Raw genomic sequence first — 25,867 nt, 5'->3', positions numbered from 1 at the left:
TTACATCCACATCGAATATGCAGGTTCAGGTAATCGTACTAGTGTATTGTTCTGCATCATTTGTCATGGTTGGTATAGAATTAAGTTAAGCAATACTGTATCGATCATATAGGCACTGATATCGATGTGTTATATATGAAGGGTTTGTTTCAAATAGGGATCTGGCCAAAATAATCATTCTGCTCGATAATAATGACACATTATACAAATAGCGCTACGCTTATTGAACAGATGCTTAGTTGTACGATTCAAATTTAGTGTAAAGATTAATTTTCAGCAAGAGGTTTTAAACTCGATTGTAGCTGCTGAGTAGCAGTTTTGGTCTTCAGGTCGCGTAAAACCGCATATATATTTAAATACTTCTTCGCTCGGAAAGTTCCGAGTATAAGTCTCAGCTTTTGCTAGTACCATGTCTCATATTGCTTTCTCTAGCCAGATTCATGAGAGCGAAGCCATTACTCCATTTCCCTTGTCCAATGCCGCTACTCGCACCAATCCTCGGACTGAGCATCCCAACTTTTTAGAATCAACTCACCAATCAGAACGCTTATTGCAGCCTATAGTACATCCACATTTACAACAATATGCTGCCACGCATAGTAAAGGTACACTTTTTGATGCTTCAGTATTATGTCGCGATTCAAATGACACAGCTAATGGTCCACCGATGCCATCACTGGAGAGAAAGCCCAAACGTGGAGCTTCGTTTATTATACCTGGATCGTCACAATCCGTAATGGATGCGACTACAATTCAAACGACATTGACTGCACAGGCACCCCCTACACCTGCTGATAAATCTACACAGTTATCAATCGGCAACTCAACGCCTTCAGATTTGAGCTCAGAAAAGCAAGCGGATGTGCAAACCTTCAAACCCAGTGACGAGACTCAAAGTCCCCAAGAAGTTGCAACTTTTTTTCAAGAGCGCTTGGCTGCACTTGTAGCTCAAACCATGACTCCTCCTCCCACCACTGTTGCTGCACCTACAAGTACGTCTTCAGCAGCGTATATTTACGAAAGCCTTGAAGAAACCTGCGAAGATTCAAATAATTGTTTTGCCAAATCACAGCCCACCGATCAAAGCAACGGCCATATGGATGAAACGGCACCGAGCTTGAATATTCCACATGCTCATATTTCTCGATCCAAAAGTACCGAAACTCGACCTAGATCTGCACCAAGCCGAGCCAATCCTCCCACAACCACTAGTCCAGTCGCTGGAGATGGCGCTCTTTTGGAAGAAAATATAGAGTATTACCAAATGCCAATATCGCAGCGTCGTGCATCCTCAAAAGATGTGCGACGAAAAAGCGTCATCGCATTTATCAAAAAAGCTGTAGTAGGTACAGTACATTCATCCTCTCTCCGAGATGAAACACCTGATTTGGGTATCGGGAAGTTTTCTGATGATCCAAATGATGAGGCAATGGGTGTGGATAGGGTAGAGTCTGTTTTGCCCGAGCCAGCTTATGTTACACCACGAATCGAACAAAAGAAAAGAAGATCGATTTTTTCGGCCATGTCGGGAAGTATTGGTACAAACTCCAGAGAAAACATTCGTCCTGTAACAATATCTGGACCTATTGGGTTAGTAAAATCCAATTCAAGCTCTGGAGCGCAAATCGTATCACCTTCTGGCGGATCCAGCGGACTTACTAGTCCAGCGCGTCTTTCTGGTACACAGTGCGATTCCAGTATCTCGGGTTCTGGATCAAGTATAGCTGGCCCAAATGCTATGATGCTTGCCATGATGGCTTTTGCAGCCACAGCTGCATCACAACAAGGTCAACCTATTACTCAACCTATTCAGCCATCCCATTTGACAAGCGTGCCTCGTGTCAGTCGCAGTCGCAGCCCATCTGGTGCATTTGCTACCCCAAACCCTACATTAACCACCTCTGGATCAACAAAACATACCGGTGTAACCACAAGACCTCCTTCTCCTTCTCCACTTCATCCGCAACAATCTTTGGCGCAGATGATTCCACCGCCTCCTGTTGTCCCATCCTCTCCACCGACAAATACAAACCTACAGTCTGTATCCTCCATTATGATTGGACAGTCCTCTACACCTGTTATGCAAGAGTTGGTATCTCCTCCAGAATCACCATCTATTGTTCGAATTGAAAAATTACAAAAACGTCACTCGGCCAAATCCGACGTGTATGCCAAACGCATTGCTATGCTGGAAGAATCTGTGAAAGTACTTCAAGAACAAGTTGCAACGTTGTTAAAATCTCAAAAGGAGACTAACATGTAAAGGCACTTGTTCGTTATCTATTGAAATACAGTCGGGCTGTTTAGATTGGCACTGAAATGTGCACGAATACGGTGTTGTCAACTAGAAATTGAATGAATACATTGCGCTTTTTACAGCCGTATTCACGCAAAATGAAACACTTTTCTGTATTGATCTTGTAATGACTCTTTTGCCTCGGAATAAGCAATTATTACATATTTGTTGTTGGATATGTATTGCTTTTTCTATTGAAACTCTACTCATATCAGATATTTGCAATATAGTTCAAAAAATAATCTTGCTCAACAAGATTGGTACCAATTAAACATGACTGTTTATCACGCATTTCAACTTTAGTATTTCATTTTACGCGAATACGGCTATAGTTTCAATAATGAGAGTATCCAAATAAATTTATATACACCCATATCAATTACCATGTCGTAACATGCCATTGAGCTTAAAACACCAATGCTGAAAAGCCAAATCTTTGTCCATTGCTTCAAATGAGTAGATACAAAAAGTACATTACAATTCAAGTGTGGCTCCAAATAAAAACTGTCAACATTTTATAACCCATTTAATCGTCAATTGTAAACGCAATGCAAAACTTGTCCTTGTCCATCAGTACCAAACTCTGGCCATCAGGATTCCACTCAAAGCTCGTCACTTGAAAGCTGACAGCTGGAATTTCAATCGATTCGCATCCAAGATCGCTTTGCCAAAGATAAATGAGTCCAGTACCACAGCAAAATGCTAGTCGGTCTGAATGACGTGGATTCCACTTGACAGATCGAATAGGTGATGTTTGCTGAATAAGCGCTATTTGATGTAGAGTTGTCATATCCCATATCCAAAGTGTAGATGGCATATTATCTATCATTTAACCATTGGTATGTATGATTCAAGGATATACAACATAGTTTGATCAGCACACTAATAATCAACACGGACTTCTATTGCATCCATTATAATTTAAACTGGCACTGCCTAAGAATCTCTTATAAAAACAAAACGCTTACCATTACGAGTGGCTAGAAAGTGACCAGCGCAACTAAATTCAGTGATCCCAACCCCCATTTTAGGGAAAGGTTTATCTGGATCAATTTTGGTTTGAGAAATAGTCACAGGTGGCGACATTGTTTTATCTATCAATCAAAACAGTATAGTAAATGTGAATACTTTACCAAACGATATCTATTTAGTCAAATTACTTGCATAAAAATTTGGGCTGAGCAGAATCAAGAGGCGTCCACGCAGCAGATGCTGCTAATTCACAATCTTCTGATACACTGGTTTCCTTGTATACAACCTGATTCAATTGATAAGATCCAGACAAATAAGTTTAAATATAAAATATTTTGAATTTCAAAAACAGTGTACATGAAAGGCTAGACATCAAATCTTACAATATCACGGAATTTAAGATTAGCGGGATGGGACAATTCTGCAAGTGGGTTCCAGGTATAGTTGTTTAACAGTCGACACTAATGTGTGTAGGTAATCAAAAGTGATGAACAAAAGTACAACTTTGTTAGACTGTAATAATCGGCTGTATAATCAAAATGTATCAAGTTTTGGCAGTATACCGTTTGATCGTAGCTTCCGATTGCCAAAAATTGCCCAGATGGAGACCATTTTACGGATTTAACGCCTAAACCGCTATCGTATGCCGAGTATTTGTGAACCAAACGACCATCCGGATAATAAATATATACGCAATACTGGTTTCAATTAAAAGTATTAGTCAATTAACACTTGGCTCAATTTAACAGATGGCGAGTTGAAACTAAAGCTGCTCAACAATAGTTTTGTTTAAATATTTCGTATGGATTTAAATCCATGTACCTCGATATTGGGCTCCCAAGCCGCGAGAAATCTACCATCTGGAGACCAAGCGATTCCATCCACATCACTACTTGCAACGGGCCATCTCTTAAACAATCATTAAAAGTGTAAGCTGCAAAGCATTTAATTCCAAGCCATGATAGTTGAACATCAAATGGCAGTACAAAGTGACTAGTATCAAAACTCATTTCAGCTTTATCTAACCTTGAGCAATGTCCAATCGCAGCACTCGTAAATGCTAATATAATCTTTGTTTTCTGAACGCTCAATCAAGGCAAAGTACTTGCCATCGCTTCTGAAACAGTACCCTATATAGTATCAGAATGGCTTTAAGCACAAGTGGTGGGTAATACAAACGCATATACAAGGATATCAGTACTTGAATTACCTCGATCTGAAAATTTTGGATATTGGATATACACTGCATCTTTTGTGCATAGAGACCAGACTGTAATTCTGAGCTACAACAAGCCATGTCAGTATTATCAACAGTCTGTGCAACCATTGAATCGCATGCATACCTGAAAGTCCGAAAAACTGAGCAAGTGCCTTGCGTCAGGTGTCCATCTAACAGCAACACATCCAGCCAATCCTTCATCCATCTGTGCAGTCCAAGTCTCATCCGTCAAGCTAAACACTTGAATGTTTCCTAAACGAAACGATGTACAAAAAATGTAAACTGAATCTGAAGACCAGCCAATGTCCTGAATTGAATCGAGGCATTTAAAGAGAGCAACAATCTGCAGGGTTTCAGTGTTTCGGACAAATAGTCTGTGATCAAGAACGATGGCCAAATGTTCTCCATCTGGAGAGAATTTGCAGTGTGAGCCAGACTGCTTGAATATTTCTGAAAAGTCTGCCATGCAGGAATATACTGACAAATGTAAAGATTAGTTTGGATTGTTCACGTAAAGTGGAATACTTTTGATTTCGAATCAACTATTTTGCTCAAAAATCAGTACTTACAGCCGTATTCACATAAAATGAAATACTTTTGTAATGATTGTCTTGGAATAAATAATCGTCAACTATTCGTTATTGGAAACTGATTGTTTTTTCTATTGAAACTCGACTCATATCAGATACGTTCGCGTTCTAGTTCAAAAGATAATCTTGCTCAACAAGATTGGTACCAATCAAACATGACTGTTTATCATGCATTCCAACCTTAGTATTTCATTTTACGCGAATACAGCTGTAAAAATAAAACATTGAATAATACTGCATTTTCGACATCCAATTACAGAGGATTGATGCATAGATCCAACATACTTTTAAAAACAATCACCCAACACATTTAACCTCTTTATTTGGGGTCTGATATGCATGCATCGCAATATGTATTTGATATCAAATACATGTTGGGCCAGGCAATTCTCTGCAATTAACTTTATCGGCGTATGCTTGGAGAGGTGTAGAAATGATAGGTTTCCCATAGTGGAATGTAGTCTTGAATAATTCCACCAAGGATTGACAGTATGGGTTTTGCCGAAAGTGATTGACCAATGGCAGTGAGTTGCTCCCTGAGATCAGGTTGATGTGATACGGTTAGTATTTTGTTCATTTACAGCAGACTATACAATAGCAGATAACCTACTTTGTGTGCTGTTCGTAGAACGGAGTACGCAACAGATAATACAAAAACAAATAAGATCTACGCTTCAATTCCTCCTTTTCAAGCTCAGTAAGCTTTCGTTTCACATTAAACTGCGTCCATCCCGACATAACACCAAAACTGAATATCTCTAGTAGCAAGGACATGATCCATGGTTTATATGATTTAATCCCGTACTTTCTGATGGCCAAAACTATTTACAAAAATGATTTAAAGTGGATAATTACATCAGACGATGCCTTCAAAATCATACATTGTGCGAATTCACAATATATTACCATAAAGCAATGGACGAATGATAAAAATCAGTTCACCCAACTTGCGCAAGCCAGTAAGTTTTGGAACAAGCTGTGTATGCGAGGATGATAGATCCGACATTGCACGAGATTGTAGAAATTGCATGGCCTTGTCAGATCCATTCTTTCCAGAAATGTAACTAATAGGTATATGCTCACTTCCTGTGCGTTTCCCAGTCCAGTAAGATCCCTCTACCTCGTCGGCTGGAAGTAACTTTGAAGCATCGTATTCACGATCAGGCATTTGTGAGTGAAGCAACATACGATCTCCCGACAGACGCAACAAAAGTAATCGACAGACAGCTCTGAATAAAAGCGTTACATTACCAAGATAAATGTGTGATGACAATACTGGCTGATTCGCAAAACTTACTTTAGACACTCGACAGCAAGAATTGTTTTGTAACGGAGTTTCTTTCCTCCAGCCTTCAATGCTACCATCTCGCTAAATACTTCAAATGTACTGACTATGGTAAGAAGAATCGACAGCTTATTGACTAGAGTAGAAGATTTCAAGCTTGCTAAAGTATATCGATTAAAGTTGGACACTGGCATATGGGGCTGTTGCCGTCGAGCCTCCTTTGCCAAGATCGAGTCATGATAGTGGCCAGTAAGGCTTGATAGTGCGAATACTATTCATCAAGCGATACATTACATGCAATGGGAGAATCAAGTCGATGCACAAACATTAGATTAGAGATCGATTGTTGAGCTGATATGCTAGTTAAGCTTGTACATGATCATGTAAACCTACGTCCTTCTGAAAAAATCTCGGCATTCTTGAATCGACCTAGAATAAAACAGAATTCAAGTCAGCCATGAGCATTGAAGCGAGTCGGCATCTAATCAAAGTATCGGCTATATCGAGTAAATTATCCTTGAAGGACTTGGATAACATGCTGTTGGCATACCAGGAAGAATGTAAGTTAGTGAGCGCACACTACTTTCTATGCTGGAAATGGTTGGTGCGTTGTTGCGCACAAACTCGGCATACTGCAAGATCATGATGGATTCTGCCGAGTGAAATGCAGCTCAAATTACGAAATTCAGAGTTAGGGTTGGCAACCACTCGAATCAATGCATTCGTATTCGTATAAGCAGATTCGACACTTGTATGAGCATCTTGTGTTTTGTCAAATCAGTCAATTGTATATTTTAAATATATTGATCTTTAGTAGCTTAACCCAATTAAAAACTAAACCAACTGACAAGTGCATCAAACTCATAACTGATTGCATTGCGTAACAGAATATATTTTGTATTTCATCAATTCTTCATGGTCATAGTCTATTAGATCCTAAAAAAGTCATTGAGTTCCATTATTGGACAATGTGTTAAGCTTTTTACTTTCTAGTGTAGAACATGCACTTCGAAAATTGTTCCATTCCTCTAAACACTTTGATCGATCCCCTAGAATATCATACAAGTTAGAAATTGAATGCATGGTTTTATAACATATGGTCGATGCTTTGTAGAGATAAAAATACCATTATGTTTTTCCAAACATGCCTGCAATGGCGCAGAGTCGCAAAGCAGTTTTGTCGGTTTTACTGGCTGTTCGGATGGAATGTTGGGCATGGCAAGATGAGCATGTCAGCATATTGCTAAAATTGATTCTACATTTACATATCCTCAGGATTGCAAAGATAGATTTTGGATTTTCGACTTAATCCAACTCTTGAATGTCATGACTAAACAGTCAAAAGCTCGTTGGCATCTGTTGCATGCTCCTATAACAAACGAAACCACTCATGAAACTGGATTCAATCGTTTGGGATGTGATCAACCTTTTACTTTAGATCACATCCCAAAAACTAATACCGTATATCCAAGTGCACGACATGGTCATGCTTGTCAGTATCTGTCATATATGCAGCCTGGTTCAAAACGCAAAGTACATGAATTGGTCCTTTTTTGGGGCGGAAATTACGGAATTAGTCAGGATGCCTTTGTTCTGGACCTAGGTGAGCCTGTGTCGTAGAGCTGTGTTGGTGCCAAGTTGGGTGTTTTGTTACAAGTACAATACCGCATTTCAGCCTAGTAAATATTCAGCATGGATCATATTTCATCATTGAAAGTGATTATCAATATGGATTTTTATGGCGGACTGCTTCAAGTTGACAAGATAGATTCATGTTTGCTTGACCAACTAATTGCACTTTTTACAATTGTAGAAACTAGGACCTGGCGACCCATTTTATCTTGGAAAGAAGGATTTAAAAACAATGTCATTGGTAAAAATGACTCGCTTCAGCAATTTCAAGAATCCATAAATTCTGTCGGCACTCCATCTGCAGCATCCGGTTCTACATCTGATGAAATATCAAAAATATATTTATTTGGGGGAATGCAAGAGGATCAAGAAGGCGATCACATTACCAATGGCGTAAGATACTAGATTTTCAATGCTTCTGCTTGATTGCCAGGTCTAATTTATATTCATTTCGTTTATGTCTGCGGTTGGTTAATTGGAATAATTAGCTGTATGTTTATGATGCACAGAAAGACAAATTTGAAACCATTACCAGCTCCAATTCACAGCTTCCAACCCCACGATTTGCTGCATCAGCAACATATGTTCCATATAACAATGAGTCTACTACAGCTTCTCAAATTTATGTGTTTGGCGGTCTTGGTGCAGATCATTTACCCATGTCCGAGTTTCATGCATTTGATTTGAAGAAATCGACCTGGCATTTAATTAAAGCTGATGGCATACCTCCTACTGCCAGAGAATCTCATACAGCTTTGTTCAGTCCAGCATCGCATGGAAATCCGACAAGAATTGTAATATTTGGTGGTTTCTCCGGTCATACAGAACAGGATTTTCAAAGATTAAATGACATTGTTTACTACAACATTGGTAAGCTAATTTTATTATTGGATAAATGATTTAGAATGACTCTTTTTATTGGGAAAATACCTTTATTGACAATAGCTTGAACAATCTAGATGAACAAACATGGTCACGACCAGATATCCAGGGGTTTATTCCTCCCGGACGATCTCTACATACTAGTGTCATGCTGAACAACAAAATGATTGTTTTCGGAGGAATGCAGCACCGTGTAAAAGATACTACTGTACTGAATGATTCGCAAGACTCTGTTCAATATGAAAATAATGCCAATAGTGAATTGCGTCAATGGGAGTGCTCCAGCACGGTATTTACATTTGATTTAGGTTAGATTCCCATTGTGTGAATATGATTTTAGATTGAATCCTGCACAAAAATAGAGATTTGTGTTTAAATTTTATGGCATGAAAAATGAAATTAGCTACTGAAACATGGGAAAGTGTCGAGGCGGAACCTGCAATTCACGATCAAAATGCTTGGCATGCTCCTTCCCCTCGATCGGGTCACACCGCTGTCATGGTAAACGCTACTTTTGGTTGATTTACAACAACTATAATATGTTTACAAGTGATCATTCAACTTTTTAGTTTGATTTTAGGTGGGCAATATGATGATTGTAGTCGGCGGAAACTTGGAATACAATTCAAATACGGGCTCGAGACAATGTACAAACGATATCTGGGCTCTCGAGTTTGGACCGCCACCACCACCAGGTCAAATAACTGTCACTCCTTCCGCGACATCCGTGTCACCACTTTACTCGGATAATCAATTGGACGGAATGCCTGCAGCACAGTTTAAATGGGCCGATGAGTACTCTTGGATTCCAAATAGATCATATCGGCTAGAAGTGCAAGATCGTAGTAATGATCCATCAACCTGGCGTGTATTATATGAAGGAGTGGAACGATCATTCATTATTCCTTTGGTCTCTAGTAAGCGCAAATCTATGATGAGTTTGGATAGCAATCAGTCATCCGTCAGTCACTTGCTGCCTTTGGATGAACTGGATGACAGTTGTATCTATTGCGTTCGAGTACTTTGTATCAATTTTGCAGGAGACAGTTTAGATTGGTGCTCGCTTAGATTGAACGATACTCCACCGATTGTATGGATCCGAAATGGAATGATTATTGAAGGTAACAAACTTTGCTGTGACGCACGGTTGACAATGCTCACAGCGTTTAAACACATATCTAACGTATTACATGGACACGCTCAGATATTTCTTTGCTGCCGCCTTCACCAACAGACTTTGTTGCACAACTGAATACTACAAATGCCTTTGGCGAAGTTTCTTTTTCATGGACAATACCATTGGTTTCTTTAGAAACAGTAGGTGTTCGCCTTTACTCCCGTGCCATAGTCGCGCTGAATAGTATGCATAATGATGCAGATCATTCAGTTGCATGTAAACATCAAAAATCGCAGACAGATTTGCAACACACAGACTCCACCGTGTCAAAAAATGACACTGAAACTCTGAATTTAACAGGAAATTGGCAGTGCGTTTGGGAAGGTGGTGGTATAAGCCATCAGTTGACTTTGACATATCTTCGAGACTTTATCTTGATTCCAATGATCTCTACCATAACTCTAGACTGTGATAAAACTGGACTGACAATGCCACCCAAAGACATTTTTGACGCTTGCCAAACAGGAGATCATGCAGTTTTGGACATGCAGCTTGAAGACTCGGTCATAAATATTGCAGGCAATAAACGGTCTTGGTCAGCTGTGGATCATGAGTTGACGCCAGAGAATCTGTTGAGATGTGTCAACTCGCTGCAGTACGAATTCAAAATTTGCACCGTTACCGCTGATAAGGAGTTTACCGTGTGTTCTGATTGGTCTCATATCGCTACTTTAGACTTTCCGCCTTCAGTTTTGTTGCCATTACCCACTCTGCCGTCCAGTACTCCATCTAGTATCTCTTTGCTGAAAAAAGAAGATCAAACAGATTCTCAACAAACATCCAATACCACACCAAAGACAGATACAGATACACCTACTACCAAGCTTAAACCATTGAAAAATATGTACCCGAATCTTCCTGAACTTGGTAATCTGGCTCTCCCTTTTCAATATAATCTTCGATTTGGCGACAAGATTGAATCTAAATGGGTCAAATTTCACAAGACATCCGATATATACGAAAATGGTACTTACAATGGGTTGTGGTATCCCGCTCGCGCGATATATTATATGCCATCCATGGACGGGCAATGCTGGCGGCTAAAGGTTCATTTTGAAGGGTGTAAAAAGTCGCAAGATCAATTTATTTCGTTAATTGGTGAGACGACCAACCTGATTCGACTGCCGTTGGGTGGAGATGGTGTTGCGGTTCCTGGATTAGCAAAAGAGGTTGGATTTTTTGATTTAGACTCGACAAAAACGTATATACTGACCAAAGACCAAAAGGAAATTGCACGACTGGGACAATGTATAATCAAGAATCGTTGACTTGCAATGTTTTGACGAGATCTGATGCATGCATCCTTTTACAGCCTTTCCATCAACTAATTCACCTAAAATCTAATCATTGCTTCCAACCCGAATCTAGTCAAATCCTTATATAAAAGTTACTTTATTATTTTCAAATATTTTCCTTTAAACAGTTCATGACTGTCAAAATTGTATTTCTTGTTTGAGCAACGCCATAATCGTCAGCACTATCTACTGCCTCGTGCTCCAATACAACTTGTTCATGGAATTGAGCAAAATCATCAAGTAAAGACACGGCGAAGATGGCCAGATCTGACCATTTTTTCTCTGTCATCCATTGTTTTGCCTTTTTACTTTGTTTGATCACACACCCAAATAACATAGCTATATGTGCTGCATAAATGAAACAATTCACGCTCTAAACCAACATTATAAGTAAGCAAAACATAAAAACGTGTGGCATGTAAAACTTGATCCAATAACAATACATGCCTTGGTGGAAGAATCCGTGCAATGTTCAAGCATATTTGCAATCAAGACAATGGCTGGTAGTCGTAAAGAACAGATACAATCGTCCATGCATGCTCCAGACATACTACAATCCTGACTCAATCCTAAACATGACCAATTGAATAAGATTCATAAACATGGGTTTTAGATTGTAGCCACAACACACATTTTCAACACAAAACTCACTGATTGTGGTGAACAAATCCGCAGAATTTGTGTCTGATTCAAGAATGTTTACGAGCAGCGATATGGAAATAACTGATAGTTCAAATACTGGTTCTGACATGATTGACACGTCGTTTTTATCCGCTATGGGTTTGTCATGAACACTCAACGTTGAATTATATACAACTAGCTGAAGAATTGTACGAATCCAATCATGTCGACTCGTTACAGTCGGCCATGCTTGATTTCTATCAAGGTGCAGCGCTATGCGCATACACTGCGTGAGTAATTTCACTAGTAGTCGCGCACCAAGTTGATTAGTTGGTTATTAAAAGGCCAGCAAAAATGCAGTTCTATATGACAAACAAATGGTTGTCAACTTGAACTAATCTATGAAAATTACCTTGACCCGAGTTCGTGTTTTGAACTTGTGCTAATAAAGGCATTGTAATGTCATGGGTTATCAATCCAAATATCAGTATATTCATAGTCTAGAGACACATACCTTTGAAATGGTTGATCAGTTTGAAAAGCCAATCAAAAAGTAGCTCAGCATCAGTATCACTGAGCTGGTTGCTGAAACACTTTGATGTCATGAATTCAAAAACTCGCAAATATATTTTCAACTCATCATGCTGGCCAGGTGCGTCCTAAAATTATTGGTAATCAATCAGACATTTTTTAAAACCTACAATTTCAAGAAAAACACAATTCAATTATTACCGTCAAAGCTGATAACTTCAAACACTGGACAAGTTTAGAGAATGCATTGTGTTCTGCTAAACAAACTCGAAGTCGGGTAGCTAAAGGTCCGCAAACTGTAGATACCTCTGAAAGCGTTTCCAATGAAAGTTGAAACATAGAAACCTGATTTAAAAATAAAATAACAAATATGTTAAACTATTGAAATAGTATCCAAAATTCATCGAGGCTTTCAATAATAGTTGATGAATCAATTATCAAACCCACCTTGTTGTATTTCGTCTCTGAAGTTTTCCGGAATGAGGTGCTGATTAAATGCTTCAACTCCTCAATCTAAACATTATTTCAAATATAGCAAATTACAGTTACAGCCAGCATGAAATTTACCAAATGCAATCATTTAAAAGTATAATCCTAATAAATCAGTTACCAGTGCCTTTTCGCCCTTTTGCTTTGGAGGATTCAAAAACAGATCATCAGTTTTAGAAAGAGTAAGAGACATTACAATTGCAGCAGGAAGCTCCTGGCAGAAAAAAAGTGGCTCGATATTTCTGACATCCCTTGACAGGATCCACAAAATAAATGTCAAATAAAGGCGCATGACCTACAAATATATACTTTAAATCAACAACAGAAGATAATTACTGGTAAAATCAAACAATAAAGCATACCGGATCTTCTCCAACAACCAACAGACTAAAGAGTTGTTTTGTATATGAATGGGCACGAATACTCGAGACAAACTTGGAAGACGCAAGTTTTTTACATAGTTCGGCGGTCGTTAATCGTCGTACCTTGAGTCCTTGAGATGCGCTCATTCCGTCAAAAAAGTAATCCATTTCATCCTTGAAACGCTTTACTTCACCTGCCTCTCGCAGTTCATGAATAGATAGAATCTTTCTACCCTGTTTTCAAAATCGACTAAGTTTTCCACTTTTCCATAATAGAGCCAGTGCAATCTATACTTACATCTTCATCGCTCGAAGAAAGCCCTTCGTCAATTTTGGAACCCATGTCATTGTCTTCATTGTTTTGATCTTGCAGCATATGAGCCAGTCGATTTGTTGGTTCGATTTTTAGTGATTTTGAAGGCATAATAGTGTGATTGTTACCAAAAGTAAGTATATTGGATTTCCTGCGCAAGGAAACTCTGGATGATCGTGAAAACTCGTTGGACATCATACTTGAACCACATTGGAGTCTTAATCCTCCACCCAGTGTTCGAGGTGGAGCAGTCATAGAACTCAAACTGCAATCACTTTGTACTGATTTTGACGGCGAGACCGACACACAAGATGCGGTATCCAAATCTGGCCGACTTGCTTTTGTTTCATAGTTTTTTGGACGCATTCTGGGTGTTTGATCATTGTCATTGGCAGTAAAATTGTAAGATGTTGATTTTTTAGGAGTATTTTCCAAGAATACAGATCCTGCTGAGTTGGAATTCATGCTTGAGATGGACGAGGCAGAGTTTGATGGTTTAAGAAGAGTTACACGCTTTGCACCAACCAAACTGGGATCAGGTTTAACCGGAGTATTAAATAATGCATCCAAATCGCCCAATGAGCTCATATCTTCCACAAGAGAATTTTTTGAGCTAGTTGGAATAGTGGAAAATGACGATTGATCAAGTGGCTTTAATTTAGCTTGATTAGCTTTGACCAGTCTATCCGGACAAGGTTGACTACATTCTAATGCCAAGGATGCTGTACAAGGATTGGCTATTTTTAATTCTTTTGAAGGCAAACAGGTTTCCGTTATATCATTGAGTGGTGGCTGTATATTCGAATGTGATGCATGATCGTCAATCGATTGTGTAACTATTTTGTCTTGTGTTGAACTCGTCAAGCTAGATTTCTTGCGTGATTTGGAATGACGATCTTCAAATGGTATGTCATGTTTGGATAGATGTTGCTGATCAGCCGGTGCTTTGTTCAAAATACTTGCGTCAACATTATTTGTAAAGGTGCCAGTCTTGGTGATGGTTGGCTTGAGCTTGTTAGTCTTTTTGCTGGGGAAATCAAATGCATCGGAGTTTGGGTTGGTAAATCCAATAGCAGAAAGACCGATTTCGGACAACTTGATATCATTCTTTATCGGACTCAAACAAGTGGTCAAAATGGCAGTCTGTTTCTTACTGTTTTTGATGGTAGAAGTGGTAGAGTTGGCCATGCTTCTACGGCCACTGCTGGAATACAATGGATGATCTGGTGTGTTCTTGCTCATGGATGATGTATTGCAAGAATCAGAAATTATAGAATCTATAGTGGACGATTCATCGCAAGGCTTGGCATTGGCAGTTTCTGCTGCATACTGAGTTCTTCTAGACCTTCTCGTCACTGTCATTGCTGCCAATGGTCAACCACCAATGTGATAATCAGTCAATAATTGTACACTTTTGGCCAAAACTGGTCAAACGCATTTGGCCAAAAAGTTGAAGATTTGCTTATTTTACCAGCCAATTCAAACAGTTGTCCAAAGCAGTCGTTCAAATCTATTACTTTCAGCACACTTTTATTTATTGCTGAAATATACTTTTACTCGAATAAATAGCAGATATGGCATTTGTTATTGTCAAATACGGAGGTTGGTTTAACACTACGCCATGTTCAAGACTGTCAGTAGTTACATACTTGGTCATACCAGCTAAATGTTAATCTTATTTCAGCAAATGAAGAAAAAATGGTGAATCCAAACTGTCTTGGTGCCGTTATGCTTAGCCATATCAAAAAATCGTGTGGATATGCCGATATCTCAGAGAATATCGATCTTGCATCTGAGACTGGCGAGGTTGTCGACCTTGTTTCGCGACCACGCGAATATGCCAGAAAGTTTCTCGAACCTCGTGGATCCTATATTTTAGTCAAAGTAATTGGAGGTACAAGACATTTGTATACATTGCCTAGTATGAATGCATGATTAGTATTTGTACCCAATTCAACCAACGTTTGAATGCGATTTAGATGAGATGGAGGATTCATCGCCGACATATATCTCATTACTTGATCAAGCTGGCGAAAAAATCAAGTTTTCAGGTAAAATAATCTACTTTGCTGGTTGAAAACTACTCATGACCCACTGACTCTCAAAGTTCGGTACAATTCATTTGTCTAGTGTTTCTCATTTTTTTTATCTGTAATGCTGCAATTATTCATCCTTTCTCGGGAAATGATTCAATTAGTTACAAACCCAACGTTCAGAACGCGGATCAAAGGCAAGACAGGAACCAGAGGAGATCCGCCAAAATCAGATAAAACAGATGATGTTCTAACAGCTCTTCCAGTGAAAATTGGCAAAGTCACTCAACAAGCTAAATCTGGAAAAACTGAAAAGGCAGAATCTAGAGGAACAGATAAACTCGGTAGCATATCTGCTGGAGGGCTATCTGGGGCTGAAGATCTTAGTATACATCGAAAGAGTATTGTCGAGCCGATTTTATCAAGTGCAGTATCACTTGAAAAAAAATCTACCGCTAAATCTACCACTAAAGCATCTACAAGTGCGGTTCCGGCTGGACTAACACCCATTATTACAGCAGCATCAGAATTAAATCAAACTACAATCAAAAAAGGAAAATAAACACTCGGTAGTTTATGCCTCGAAAATAAGAACAGAGTGCAGTAGCCTTTTCTTTTAAATGCACACAATCAAAATTAGACCAAAAAGAAAAACCAGCACGAATCCAACAACAAATGCAAATTGGACAGGAACTAGTTAATGTGAATTTAAATATAAAGTCGTGATGAGTAATTGTTATGATTTCATGATATCTAAGAATTCAAATCTTACCGAAAAATTTGACAATGACAACCGCCATGATTGCATAAATAACAATCATCCATTTAAAAAGCTTATTCATGTCCAAGTTACGCATAGCTCTGTTTTCGTTATCCGATTCGCTGACAGAGTACATAAAGTTTAACAATGCAGGATGTTGATCTGTTGCTTGCTCAGAACTGTCTGTGTTGGTAGAGATGGTAAAAAGAACTGCATCACCAGCCTCGAGGGCATTTTCCTTGAAATACGACCGAACACTTGCCTTCATCAAAAAATCGTCATCAGAGGCATAGTATGTTGCCTCGTAAAAAAACTCCAAAGGTGGTGTTATTGGATGAAATGGTTCGACAACAGGAGAATGCATAGTTGCTCCAATTGGAGACGATTTAGCTGATTGGGTTAGTCTACTCGGGTATATAGTGCGTTTGTCTGCCATTCTAGCTGAATGACTACCAGTAGTGGCTGCCAATGTAATATCCTGTGAATTATTTTGAATAAGTTTGGCTTTTAATAAAGATTGCTGATGAACCCAGTCTTGAACTGTCATGGATCCAATATGATCATTGCTAAATGCAAACGATCGAATATTATGGTGGCGATTAAGATCTACTGTATTTGGCGAGCCAGAATGAGCGCTACTGGGTCCAGCAATAGATTTCGAGTCTTGATATAAATCAGTAGTAATATTTGAAGTATTATTGCTTGTAGTTGCCGTAATAGCTGCAGGTAAAGGATCGCGGTAAGCATCGTCAAACGAATTTCTGCGGCTTGATTCGCGTCGAGTATGAGACTTTGATTTAATCTTGTCTGCAGTGGTTTTTGGAGTTCTATTTTCCTGCTTTTCAATGCTGTAATTGGATCTTGAAATGACTGACGCATCAGACTCAAAGGCTTCTGGGCGAGCAATCAAATGAAGTTTCTTTTGTCTTGCGTTGACCCCTGAGCTTTCAAGAAATCGTAAAAGTGAGTCGTCACCAACAAAGCTGGCTTCATCTGGTCTGGAGCTAAAATGATTGCGAACTGTGCTGCTTGCAGTTTTGGTAATATCTACTGGAAAAATAGCTTTGATGATACTTGTTCCGACTTTTCCTAAAGGCGACTGCGGAGCTTCAAGTTTATCTAGATCGTTCATGCGGGCTATTGCAGCTGATGCTGGTATAGCATAGTAGTGCACATCGCCTACAATTGTCATATTATTAAGGGGCTATGGATTGGGGTTGAGATTTAAAAATGAGTTTAATCAATATCTTGCTTATATTATAGCTACGCATACATGCAGCTTGATTTATGCTTACGTTTTTAGCGCGCATTCTATGAAGAAGTCCTTCTTCGGGCTGTGTGCGAAACAGGACCTTGTTAATGTGGTGAGCAGCATAATAGGAGTAATAAAAGCGCTCCTCATTATTGGGATCAACTGTAGTGACTCGCGCAATGATAAAATCTAAACCTTTCTTGGCATGACTGTGAATTAGCGATTCTAAGCTTTCCAGTGTAAATGGGTCCTCGTTATCGGCATCAAGGACATCCATTGTATGATTGCGCTCATCCCCACCGTTTAATTCGACTGGCGGGCCAGTGATACTGCCATCTAGATATCGAGATCAAAATCGTTATAAATATATTTATACCGCATACAACTATCCCGGCTTTTGCACTCTACAACGATGCATGATAAAAACAAAGACGGCAGATATGAGATGCTTTTTGCCAAAGTTTACTTGCCTGAGTTTGGAGGAGGAATACCCAGCAACTTGACAAACCTAGATGGCATGTTGTTATTAGGAGGATTAAATATGCTTAATGCGATAGCACCCAGGGTCGCTGGCGAGTTGCTGACTTTACTAATAAAGGCATTTGGCGAAGACCACTTTGGCGAGTCCTGAATGCTTATGGCATGACCACTAGTCGTATCGACAATCGGAACTGGCTCGTATCTTGACATATGCAACCAAACTATTGTAGAGTTGCTGATAAAGTTGTATGAATTTACAGATTGCCGTGGATATGAAATGCAGCCTCGACTCCAAACTGGAAAACGCGACCTTGATTTTTGTATTTCGAGGAAACCCAAAGCCTGATTGGAATTCGCTTTGGAGAACTTGACATTGCAACAAAGGCACATACTTTCTAGTTGGTATATATCCCATGGATAGTCTTACAGAAAGCAAGGAGACTGCTGAATTTACTCAGCAAAGTCAGCATCCTTTTGCCCCGAATATTCCACTACCTCCTTGTCCAGATACACTTACAGGCACGCATTCCTATAAGCTGCAAGAGAGTGAGCAGCCGCTGCATCATGCTGATGCTGCCCATCTGCTTCATGAGCCACCTTCGTATCCCATTTTAGATACAGCACAGGAGTCTGAGCAAAAAGATGATCTGCAAACCAATGCTTCTGAATCTCCAACGAAACAACTTGGTCCATCTGGTTCTATTCACTATAATGCCCAACCGCATTTGCCACCTCATGTTGAAGGCATAAGTGTCACTACCACAACATCAACCATTCTAGAAGAAGCTACTACCCCTATGAATATGGATGCTTCACCTACTGCCTGTCGGATCATTGGATCCGGTGATGCATCAGACTCAGATATCAATTTGAATGCCAATATTAATCTGTCAACTGAGAATGCCCTCCACGAGCCACACGATTTGCCATCCATGATAAAAGTGCCCGAATCAACTCTGAATAGTACCAGCAGCCTAGCCACCAAAAGCATGGCTACTCTTGCCATGTCGCTCATGTCGCTGGATCATCGTGAACTAGATATCGATGGATCTGATGAACATCTACCCATGTCCTATGGCTCTATGGGAATTCCGATAGCAGTTGGCTCGACAGCAATAGGAGGTGGCGAAAGTGTGGCTTCTTCGGTGATGATCGGATCTACAACAATGTCTCGTGCTATTCATACCGAAAAGATGTCCAGCATCCTCAAGAAATCCGAAGTGCTCAAGGAAATGGAGGAAGATTCTCGTCGCAAGCGAGCCATTTCGCATCGATCCATTGACTTTCTTGGTGCTCGGAATATGCGTCGAAGCAAAGACTTGCTAGAAGAAGCACCCTCTGGTCCATTGCCAAGCTTACCAGCTTGGGGAGAGACACAACCTAATCAGAAATCAAGTATGGGTGGTCTTGGTCGACCAGTATCGTCACTCGCGGATTCGGGTGTTCTTGGTAGGACATCCAGCATTAGCGAGAAAATCACAAACTTGGTGCGATCCGGAAGTGGCAATGAGCCCATCTTGTTTCAAAAAATCTTTAAAAATCTTTCTGGTAGTGCAGGTACAAATACTCCTATGATGGATACTGCAGGTGCCAGTAGCCCAAATGCTCCAACTGGAAACACCGTCGGAATGAGTGGAGATATTATGCGTCGCAGTCCAATTACTGATACTCCCGGGCTTCCAACTTCGGTGTCCGCATCTTCTCCTGCACCTGGAGTCACCATGCCCAACAGCTTCACTGCACTCAATGTTACTGCTTTAAGAAAAAATCGCATGTCTACCATGGCTGCAGGTGGTCCGATGCCTCCTCCTGCTTTGGCTGCTCCATCTCAAACATCTTCAAAACCAGCCTTGAATGCAAAAACATTTAAAGAATGGTATATTAATATCCTCAGTGGTAAGTTGAAATTATTGCAAAGCTTGATACGATCTTTCAATTGTGCACAATCGCTTATCAATACATTTAAATATTCAGAGAGCGATGTGTCTGCGTCTACTCATGCCAAAGTAAGCTTGTCTAGCATTTACCACTTTTTAAAGTGTTAGCATGTCTTGTGGTGTATAGCTTGTCGTTTTTCAAGACTTATACAGTTTCTACTTTTTATTTATAGCTTGCAGCACAAGTAGCTGGTGTGGTTGAGCTGCAAAACATTTTTGGTAAAAAAGAAGATGTAGTAAACCCAGTAGAACGGCTTATGTGGGTCGCAAAGGAGTATGATGTATGGAGAAAGGATCCGCAATGGAATATACCAGAGAAAGCATTGTCACCACGTAAGACCATTTTATGAATACTAAATAGTAGTGGCTAAACAGATTCACGCGACTGTCAGTGTATATGATGGAGTTTAATTGTAATTCTATTTCTAGACGAGACCGCTCAAGAAGATATGGCTGTCCGCATGATTGACATTGTTCCAGATGGACGGATTCCGGGTCTTGAGTATGATGATGCCATTGCTGAGGGCGACCTTGACATTGTTGTTTTGGGCACTGTCAAGGACTTGATGGACGGTCTTATTTTCCCACTCGATCAAGATATGTCATTTTCAGAAATCTTTTTGGCTTCATATCGCTTTTTTATGCCGCCTCAGGAGCTTTTGGAGTCTCTTATTGGATGGTACAATGCCGATGCATCAGAAACTCGTCTTGCAGGCTCTGAAGCCTTTTTAAGGAAAAACAGAAAATATATTCAAATTCGCGCAGTCCGAGTGCTTCTCACTTGGATCCGCAATCATTGGCATGATTTTCATAACAATCAGTGTCTTTATGCCGAACTCAACTTTTTTGTAGATTATCTTGCCAAAGTCTCTTTTGGAAACAATCAAAAGCTCACCCAAGCCATTCGTGAACAGGTATGTTTAATTACGCTTTAGTTAAACTCACTGGCTGTGCTGGTTTTGATGGAATCCCTATTCAAGAATATTAACTGCGCTTCACCATCACTTTTATAGCGACTGTCATGGTATACCTACCAATACATACCCATGTTTTCTGGTATCCGTTCATCTGTACTTGAGCATACACGACCTTGGATTGCAGAATGGGAGATTGACGATTTTTCGCAAAATCTGACCATGATTGACCATCTCTTTTTCCGCCAGCTCAAGCCAGATATGTATCTTCAAATTCTCCACAAACCGGCAAGTATCCAAGGAGGAGGCTTCAATGTTCCGTTCAAGGCTATTTTGGACTTTTGTCACTGGTTTAGAACTGTAAGTGCCTGATTTCTATACCTTGTATGTATGTGAGAATTAAATGCTTTTGTATCGCTATTTATTTTATAAACTAGGTCGTTGGTTATACTGCAACGGTAATTGCCAAGGAGGATAATATCAAAAAGAAAACAAACTATATCAAACGATTTATCAAAGTAGCTAGGGTATGTTATTCAAAAGAGATGCAATGGTACTTGTCGCAATGTTTAATTAATTCGCTTAAAATTACATGGCCAGGCTTGCAAAGAACTGTCCAATTATAACACGATGTTTGCGATCATTTATGGATTAAAACGGCCAGCTGTTCTCATGTGGACACAGGCATGGGAGGTAAACACTCTATGCGTTCAACAGAGTCAAACTGTCATGCCTGGTTGTATTTATGAATGTGTTATTAATACATTGTAAACATATTTGCGTTTAGGGATTGGCAACAAGATACATGGATTTGTTCAAGGAGTTGGATAGGCTTACTGATCCTGCGAATGGTCATTTCAATTACTCGGATGAAATTACACAACGCGAGCCTCCTGCCGTTCCATTTATGCGTATGTACTTCAAACTGTAGTTTTGTGATTGTAGAGATGCAGCTATTTTTGTTAAATTATACTAAATTGATTGAAAACCTGTGATGCTTTAGTTCCTTATATTCAAGACATGATCCAAACTCATGTCAAAACACCACAAGTGTTTGACGACGAAAACAAGGATGACAATAATAAGAGACGCATCAACTTCCAAAAGTTTTACCACATCTATTCCATTGCAGCCGAGCTAGAAGTATTCCGCTTGTCATCATACCATAGGAAACTGAAAGGTGATCGTGAAAGCAATATGCTACTGGTCAATCACATGCGGTCTTACACCATGCTGGATGGAAAAGCATTGGGCGAAGGACTGGTGTTTTCATCTACGAATGCTACATCAGACTGGAACGAGACTGCATCTGGAGCTAGTGGATCCAAAGCAATGAAGCGTGCATCACAAATACTATCATCCACTGTTGCAGTAGAGTCAGCAAATAGTCAGTGACACCAATGATTTATGCTTTTTAAAAATACATGACATTTGGATTTATAAATCCAGACCATTCAGTCTGATGTAACGAATGGGTCAAGTCCCGTGATGAGATTGGAATTCAATTAAATTTCTGGTTGGTTTGAAGGCAAAAAAATGAGTCGAGTTTGACTTGTAGAATACTACGTTCCCATACTTGGTTATTACTATAATAGCATACCCTCTGAGCAGTTTTACAACCAGCATGAATAGAAATTCGGGTTCCACTGGACTAGGGAGCATCAATGCAGAGGGTTCTAGAGCGAACGAACCCAATATATCTGCGTCGGGTGCTGGGTTTGCAGTGGATGGAGGTCAGACCGTCATGCCGCTACCTACGACTATAGGCTCATCATCTTTTTGCCAGACAGGTGGAGAGGCTGGTTTAACGAATACATTCAAGACAGCAGCCAATTCAGTTGCACTGTTTTACCGAGAAGCGTTGGCACAGAACAAGCGGTCATTCGAGTCTGGCTACAATCAGTGTTTGCAGGACCTAACAGAGTTTGTAACCCAATTGCACCATCAGCAACTATCATCGCATGCCTCCAAGTATCCTCCAAATTATTCCGTCTTTCTAGCAGACTTGATGGTGTTTATGCAGTCTCGCCAGGCACAGCATCAGTCTGCTGTTGGAATGCAGCCACTGGCACCTACAAATCAACCTTGTTCCAATACCGCATTCGTTCAGACTCCATCCATGTCACAACTACCCTGCGCAACATCAACATCATCTTCGCTAGATACCCCCGAATATTCCACTAGCACCAGCTTGTTTGATGGAAACGACAAAAGGGCTTCATTTTCAGATACGCACGACTCGGCCAGTAATACTGCACCTGATGCAGAATCATTGGATCTACAATCTAGACAACCACATTCATATCACCATCATATACAGCAACGACTGATACACCAGCCATGGTTGCCTCAGACCTCAGCGATCAACACACCAGGCAACATGAGCATCAATGCACCATCAGTATCTTTTTTTGCACCATCTCTCCCGTCACTTCCAAGTAGCTTATTTCCAGATACCTGTTACGACAATCGTCTGACTGATTTACACAAGAGGAGGTGGGGGTATGATGGGGACATTGATGTGATTGGACGGTCTGTAGCATCAGACGACTATGCCAACCCCGACAATGCAGGAAAGCGGTTTCGCTTGCGACGGGATGAGCGCATGTCGGATGATTAAACGTTGGTGTAGATTGTTCTATATGATAAACTAGTGCTATATTTGAAATGTGTTTATTGGGATTCTTATTACAGCCGTATTCACGTAAAATGAACCACTAAATAAGTGTCAATACATAATAAACGGTCCATCTGATGTTTGGTGTCAATCTTACTGAACAACATTGTTTTATGAACTCTTAGTTTACTCATCTTTATGCCCATTCCATTCTTGTACAAAAATACAAATGTTCACATCTCTGTTCCAATACATTCCATACCATTGACATCTTTTGAACCTCCAATTTTCCCTTTTCTAAACCAACCATTTGAAATGAGCATTGTATGATTGGCATGGAAACAACAGTTGCATTCCTGAGATGTGTTGGGCTAGAGCGCGAACATATGAGATTAGAATACAACAGAGTCTATAGAAAAGGCAATCAGTTTCCAATAACAACAAAGATTCAACGATTGTTCATCCCAAGACAATTACTACAAAGTAAATACCAAAGTGTTTCATTTTACGTGAATACGACTGTAATACTGCAATAAAACAAATGCATGTTTGCCTTGAGTTGTTAGAATACATATTGCCCAAGATAGCAGTTTAGTGAATCCAGATGTTTTATAGTTGTGAAAGATAGTGTTAATAATCCCATTCAAATATTTTTACTCGACAAATTGAATCTTGCTAGAACATACTATATTCTAATCACTATGGAAAAACTCTTGCTCGGACACTTTAATCGACACAGTAGGCCAGCTACACATGCTGAACTAGCAGAACTGGCAGAATTGCTTGGCGATGATCAGTGCACTATGGATACGGTTTTAGCCGAGCTTGTTCGGACACGACGAATGTGAGTGCCTACAACTAGTTCATTGCATGCGATATCTAGACGATTGATTTATATTCAAGTCATACTGATTTTTATGATGCTGAATGCTAGCCTACTGAAAAGGATTTCTGTCGATTCAGATGCAGAAACTGTTCAAGTATGCTACTATCCTGGACAAGCTCCTCCCAACTCCAAACTGGCAAAAAGCATAGTCAACAAGGTTCCCAATGGACCATCTCCAGAAATTCTAAAACTAAGATTACAAAAGCAGGAACTGCAGAAACAAGTAGATGATCTAGCAGCATTGATGCCGTAAGTAGACCATCTGGATCAATCTGGATGTCTGCATGTTCTACATCACTCACGATACTGGCTTTGATATATATTTTTGTAATTGAATGACCAATTACCTATAGAGCCGACATTGATATCGAGGTGTTTATTCAAGAGCATATCAAGCGATTGCATGACTATAACGAGATCAAGGATATTGGGCATGTATATTGTAAAACTCGTACATTGAAATGTCGCTGCTTTTTAAACTAACACTCTGCACTGCACGCACGAATGATATATAAACTAGTCAAATGCTCCTGGGTAAATGTGCTGAGCGAGAACAAACGACTACTAGAGACATGTATGTCAAGTTTGGTTTAGACTTTGAAGACTAAATCCACCTCCGATCTCTATTAGACAATCTCATGTCTTCATACTCACAATACATCACAAAACATTCAAATAAAACAATATCGAGGTTGCAACATGCCAAAATTGCTGATTTTATATTATTGTGGTGCATTGCAGTAATAGTTATCTGAATCCAGTGCTCCGTTTTGGCGGTTCTAGTTTAGGCACAACGAATGGTCTACCAACAGTGCAATCCAGCCATCCTTCTGGAGCATCTTTTGGAGCAACTTCATCAAATCGGTGAATGAACCCCTTAATAGATGGAGCCCAGCCATATTCTCCGTTTGCTAGTTGCTGAATCGTATCCAATGCTTCTGGTGTTGCATATGGAGTTCCTGTAAGAGGATCGGTGTATTTTGCTGGAAGTCCAGTTATAGGACAGATGGCCACATCGTCTGTTGCGGCTGGCATATATGCTAATGAATAGAGGACAGCATCAGATTAGCAAAACAAACTATCATGAATGGTATCAGATTCAATGTTGCTAACAGGATAGATAGGTTGCATCGATGTTCAGCTAACCATTTGATTTCTTTGATCTTCCAGTTCCTGGAGTGCACTGGCTTACATGTCCATGTGCTCCTCCTACTACTGTTGCAGTATCAACAAAGCTGCCATACTTTTTCATAATGAACTAAATGGGCTCAAGGTAGTGGATATCTGTTAGTCAATATAGCAAAAGTAATGCATTTGGAAACAC

General features: G+C 39.8%; 12 protein-coding genes across 12 annotated transcripts; 6 read left to right on the top strand and 6 right to left on the bottom strand.

Moving 5' to 3' along the window:
* Positions 1-409: 409 nt before the first annotated feature.
* BATDEDRAFT_85026 (uncharacterized protein) lies at positions 410-2,586 on the top strand (the record flags this gene model as incomplete). The annotated part of the gene is made up of 1 exon (XM_006676336.1): positions 410-2,586. The coding sequence occupies one exon, from the start codon at positions 410-412 to the stop codon at positions 2,261-2,263; it is 1,854 nt and encodes a 617-aa protein (XP_006676399.1). The 3' UTR covers positions 2,264-2,586.
* A 236-nt stretch (positions 2,587-2,822) lies between these two features.
* On the bottom strand, positions 2,823-4,953 carry BATDEDRAFT_22217 (uncharacterized protein; the record flags this gene model as incomplete). Its single annotated transcript, XM_006675440.1, has 9 exons — positions 2,823-3,118; positions 3,265-3,390; positions 3,521-3,554; positions 3,652-3,729; positions 3,832-3,966; positions 4,091-4,177; positions 4,295-4,398; positions 4,479-4,551; positions 4,612-4,953. 9 exons carry the CDS (start codon positions 4,951-4,953, stop codon positions 2,823-2,825), a joined length of 1,275 nt encoding a protein of 424 aa, XP_006675503.1.
* Positions 4,954-5,480: 527 nt separating this feature from the next.
* Positions 5,481-7,006, bottom strand: BATDEDRAFT_85024 (uncharacterized protein; the record flags this gene model as incomplete). The annotated part of the gene is made up of 6 exons (XM_006676050.1): positions 5,481-5,613; positions 5,688-5,898; positions 5,984-6,306; positions 6,375-6,633; positions 6,756-6,791; positions 6,913-7,006. 6 exons carry the CDS (start codon positions 7,004-7,006, stop codon positions 5,481-5,483), a joined length of 1,056 nt encoding a protein of 351 aa, XP_006676113.1.
* A 301-nt stretch (positions 7,007-7,307) lies between these two features.
* Positions 7,308-7,579, bottom strand: BATDEDRAFT_85941 (uncharacterized protein; the record flags this gene model as incomplete). The annotated part of the gene is made up of 2 exons (XM_006676049.1): positions 7,308-7,411; positions 7,489-7,579. 2 exons carry the CDS (start codon positions 7,577-7,579, stop codon positions 7,308-7,310), a joined length of 195 nt encoding a protein of 64 aa, XP_006676112.1.
* Positions 7,580-7,688: 109 nt separating this feature from the next.
* BATDEDRAFT_34223 (uncharacterized protein) lies at positions 7,689-11,456 on the top strand (the record flags this gene model as incomplete). Its single annotated transcript, XM_006675729.1, has 7 exons — positions 7,689-7,965; positions 8,176-8,387; positions 8,483-8,864; positions 8,954-9,184; positions 9,280-9,377; positions 9,457-9,997; positions 10,081-11,456. The coding sequence occupies 7 exons, from the start codon at positions 7,689-7,691 to the stop codon at positions 11,319-11,321; spliced, it is 2,982 nt and encodes a 993-aa protein (XP_006675792.1). The 3' UTR covers positions 11,322-11,456.
* On the bottom strand, positions 11,455-15,026 carry BATDEDRAFT_22214 (uncharacterized protein; the record flags this gene model as incomplete). The annotated part of the gene is made up of 10 exons (XM_006675439.1): positions 11,455-11,696; positions 11,792-11,917; positions 12,000-12,272; positions 12,382-12,411; positions 12,484-12,628; positions 12,702-12,845; positions 12,948-13,013; positions 13,111-13,284; positions 13,352-13,585; positions 13,650-15,026. 10 exons carry the CDS (start codon positions 15,024-15,026, stop codon positions 11,455-11,457), a joined length of 2,811 nt encoding a protein of 936 aa, XP_006675502.1.
* A 212-nt stretch (positions 15,027-15,238) lies between these two features.
* BATDEDRAFT_85318 (uncharacterized protein) lies at positions 15,239-16,259 on the top strand (the record flags this gene model as incomplete). Its single annotated transcript, XM_006676335.1, has 4 exons — positions 15,239-15,266; positions 15,349-15,558; positions 15,644-15,715; positions 15,862-16,259. 4 exons carry the CDS (start codon positions 15,239-15,241, stop codon positions 16,257-16,259), a joined length of 708 nt encoding a protein of 235 aa, XP_006676398.1.
* Positions 16,252-17,986, bottom strand: BATDEDRAFT_85022 (uncharacterized protein; the record flags this gene model as incomplete). The annotated part of the gene is made up of 3 exons (XM_006676048.1): positions 16,252-16,390; positions 16,470-17,661; positions 17,753-17,986. The coding sequence occupies 3 exons, from the start codon at positions 17,984-17,986 to the stop codon at positions 16,314-16,316; spliced, it is 1,503 nt and encodes a 500-aa protein (XP_006676111.1). The 3' UTR covers positions 16,252-16,313.
* A 3,532-nt stretch (positions 17,987-21,518) lies between these two features.
* On the top strand, positions 21,519-22,496 carry BATDEDRAFT_36522 (uncharacterized protein). The gene is made up of 4 exons (XM_006675827.1): positions 21,519-21,567; positions 21,641-21,733; positions 21,828-21,951; positions 22,044-22,496. The coding sequence occupies exons 2-4, from the start codon at positions 21,671-21,673 to the stop codon at positions 22,433-22,435; spliced, it is 579 nt and encodes a 192-aa protein (XP_006675890.1). The 5' UTR covers positions 21,519-21,567; positions 21,641-21,670; the 3' UTR covers positions 22,436-22,496.
* Positions 22,497-22,664: 168 nt separating this feature from the next.
* BATDEDRAFT_22210 (uncharacterized protein) lies at positions 22,665-23,660 on the top strand (the record flags this gene model as incomplete). The annotated part of the gene is made up of 1 exon (XM_006675438.1): positions 22,665-23,660. One exon carries the CDS (start codon positions 22,665-22,667, stop codon positions 23,658-23,660), a length of 996 nt encoding a protein of 331 aa, XP_006675501.1.
* A 698-nt stretch (positions 23,661-24,358) lies between these two features.
* On the top strand, positions 24,359-25,026 carry BATDEDRAFT_85320 (uncharacterized protein; the record flags this gene model as incomplete). The annotated part of the gene is made up of 3 exons (XM_006676334.1): positions 24,359-24,501; positions 24,592-24,792; positions 24,897-25,026. The coding sequence occupies 3 exons, from the start codon at positions 24,359-24,361 to the stop codon at positions 25,024-25,026; spliced, it is 474 nt and encodes a 157-aa protein (XP_006676397.1).
* Positions 25,027-25,290: 264 nt separating this feature from the next.
* On the bottom strand, positions 25,291-25,795 carry BATDEDRAFT_22208 (uncharacterized protein; the record flags this gene model as incomplete). The annotated part of the gene is made up of 2 exons (XM_006675437.1): positions 25,291-25,583; positions 25,690-25,795. The coding sequence occupies 2 exons, from the start codon at positions 25,793-25,795 to the stop codon at positions 25,291-25,293; spliced, it is 399 nt and encodes a 132-aa protein (XP_006675500.1).
* Positions 25,796-25,867: the final 72 nt, after the last annotated feature.

The sequence above is a fragment of the Batrachochytrium dendrobatidis genome (assembly GCF_000203795.2).
Source record: "Batrachochytrium dendrobatidis JAM81 unplaced genomic scaffold BATDEscaffold_1, whole genome shotgun sequence".
In the NCBI taxonomy this organism is placed as follows: Eukaryota; Fungi; Chytridiomycota; class Chytridiomycetes; order Rhizophydiales; genus Batrachochytrium; species Batrachochytrium dendrobatidis.
This window is presented reverse-complemented; position numbering and strand designations above follow the sequence as displayed.

Excerpts from the sequence above, each read along its gene's own strand:
- BATDEDRAFT_36522 (XM_006675827.1), top strand. The coding sequence starts at position 21,671 with ATGTTTGCGATCATTTATGGATTAAAACGGCCAGCTGTTCTCATGTGG. Across the intron at positions 21,734-21,827 it reads TGTGGACACAGGCATGGGAG|GGATTGGCAACAAGATACAT; the intron begins GTAAACACTCTA and ends ATTTGCGTTTAG. Across the intron at positions 21,952-22,043 it reads TCCTGCCGTTCCATTTATGC|TTCCTTATATTCAAGACATG; the intron begins GTATGTACTTCA and ends GTGATGCTTTAG.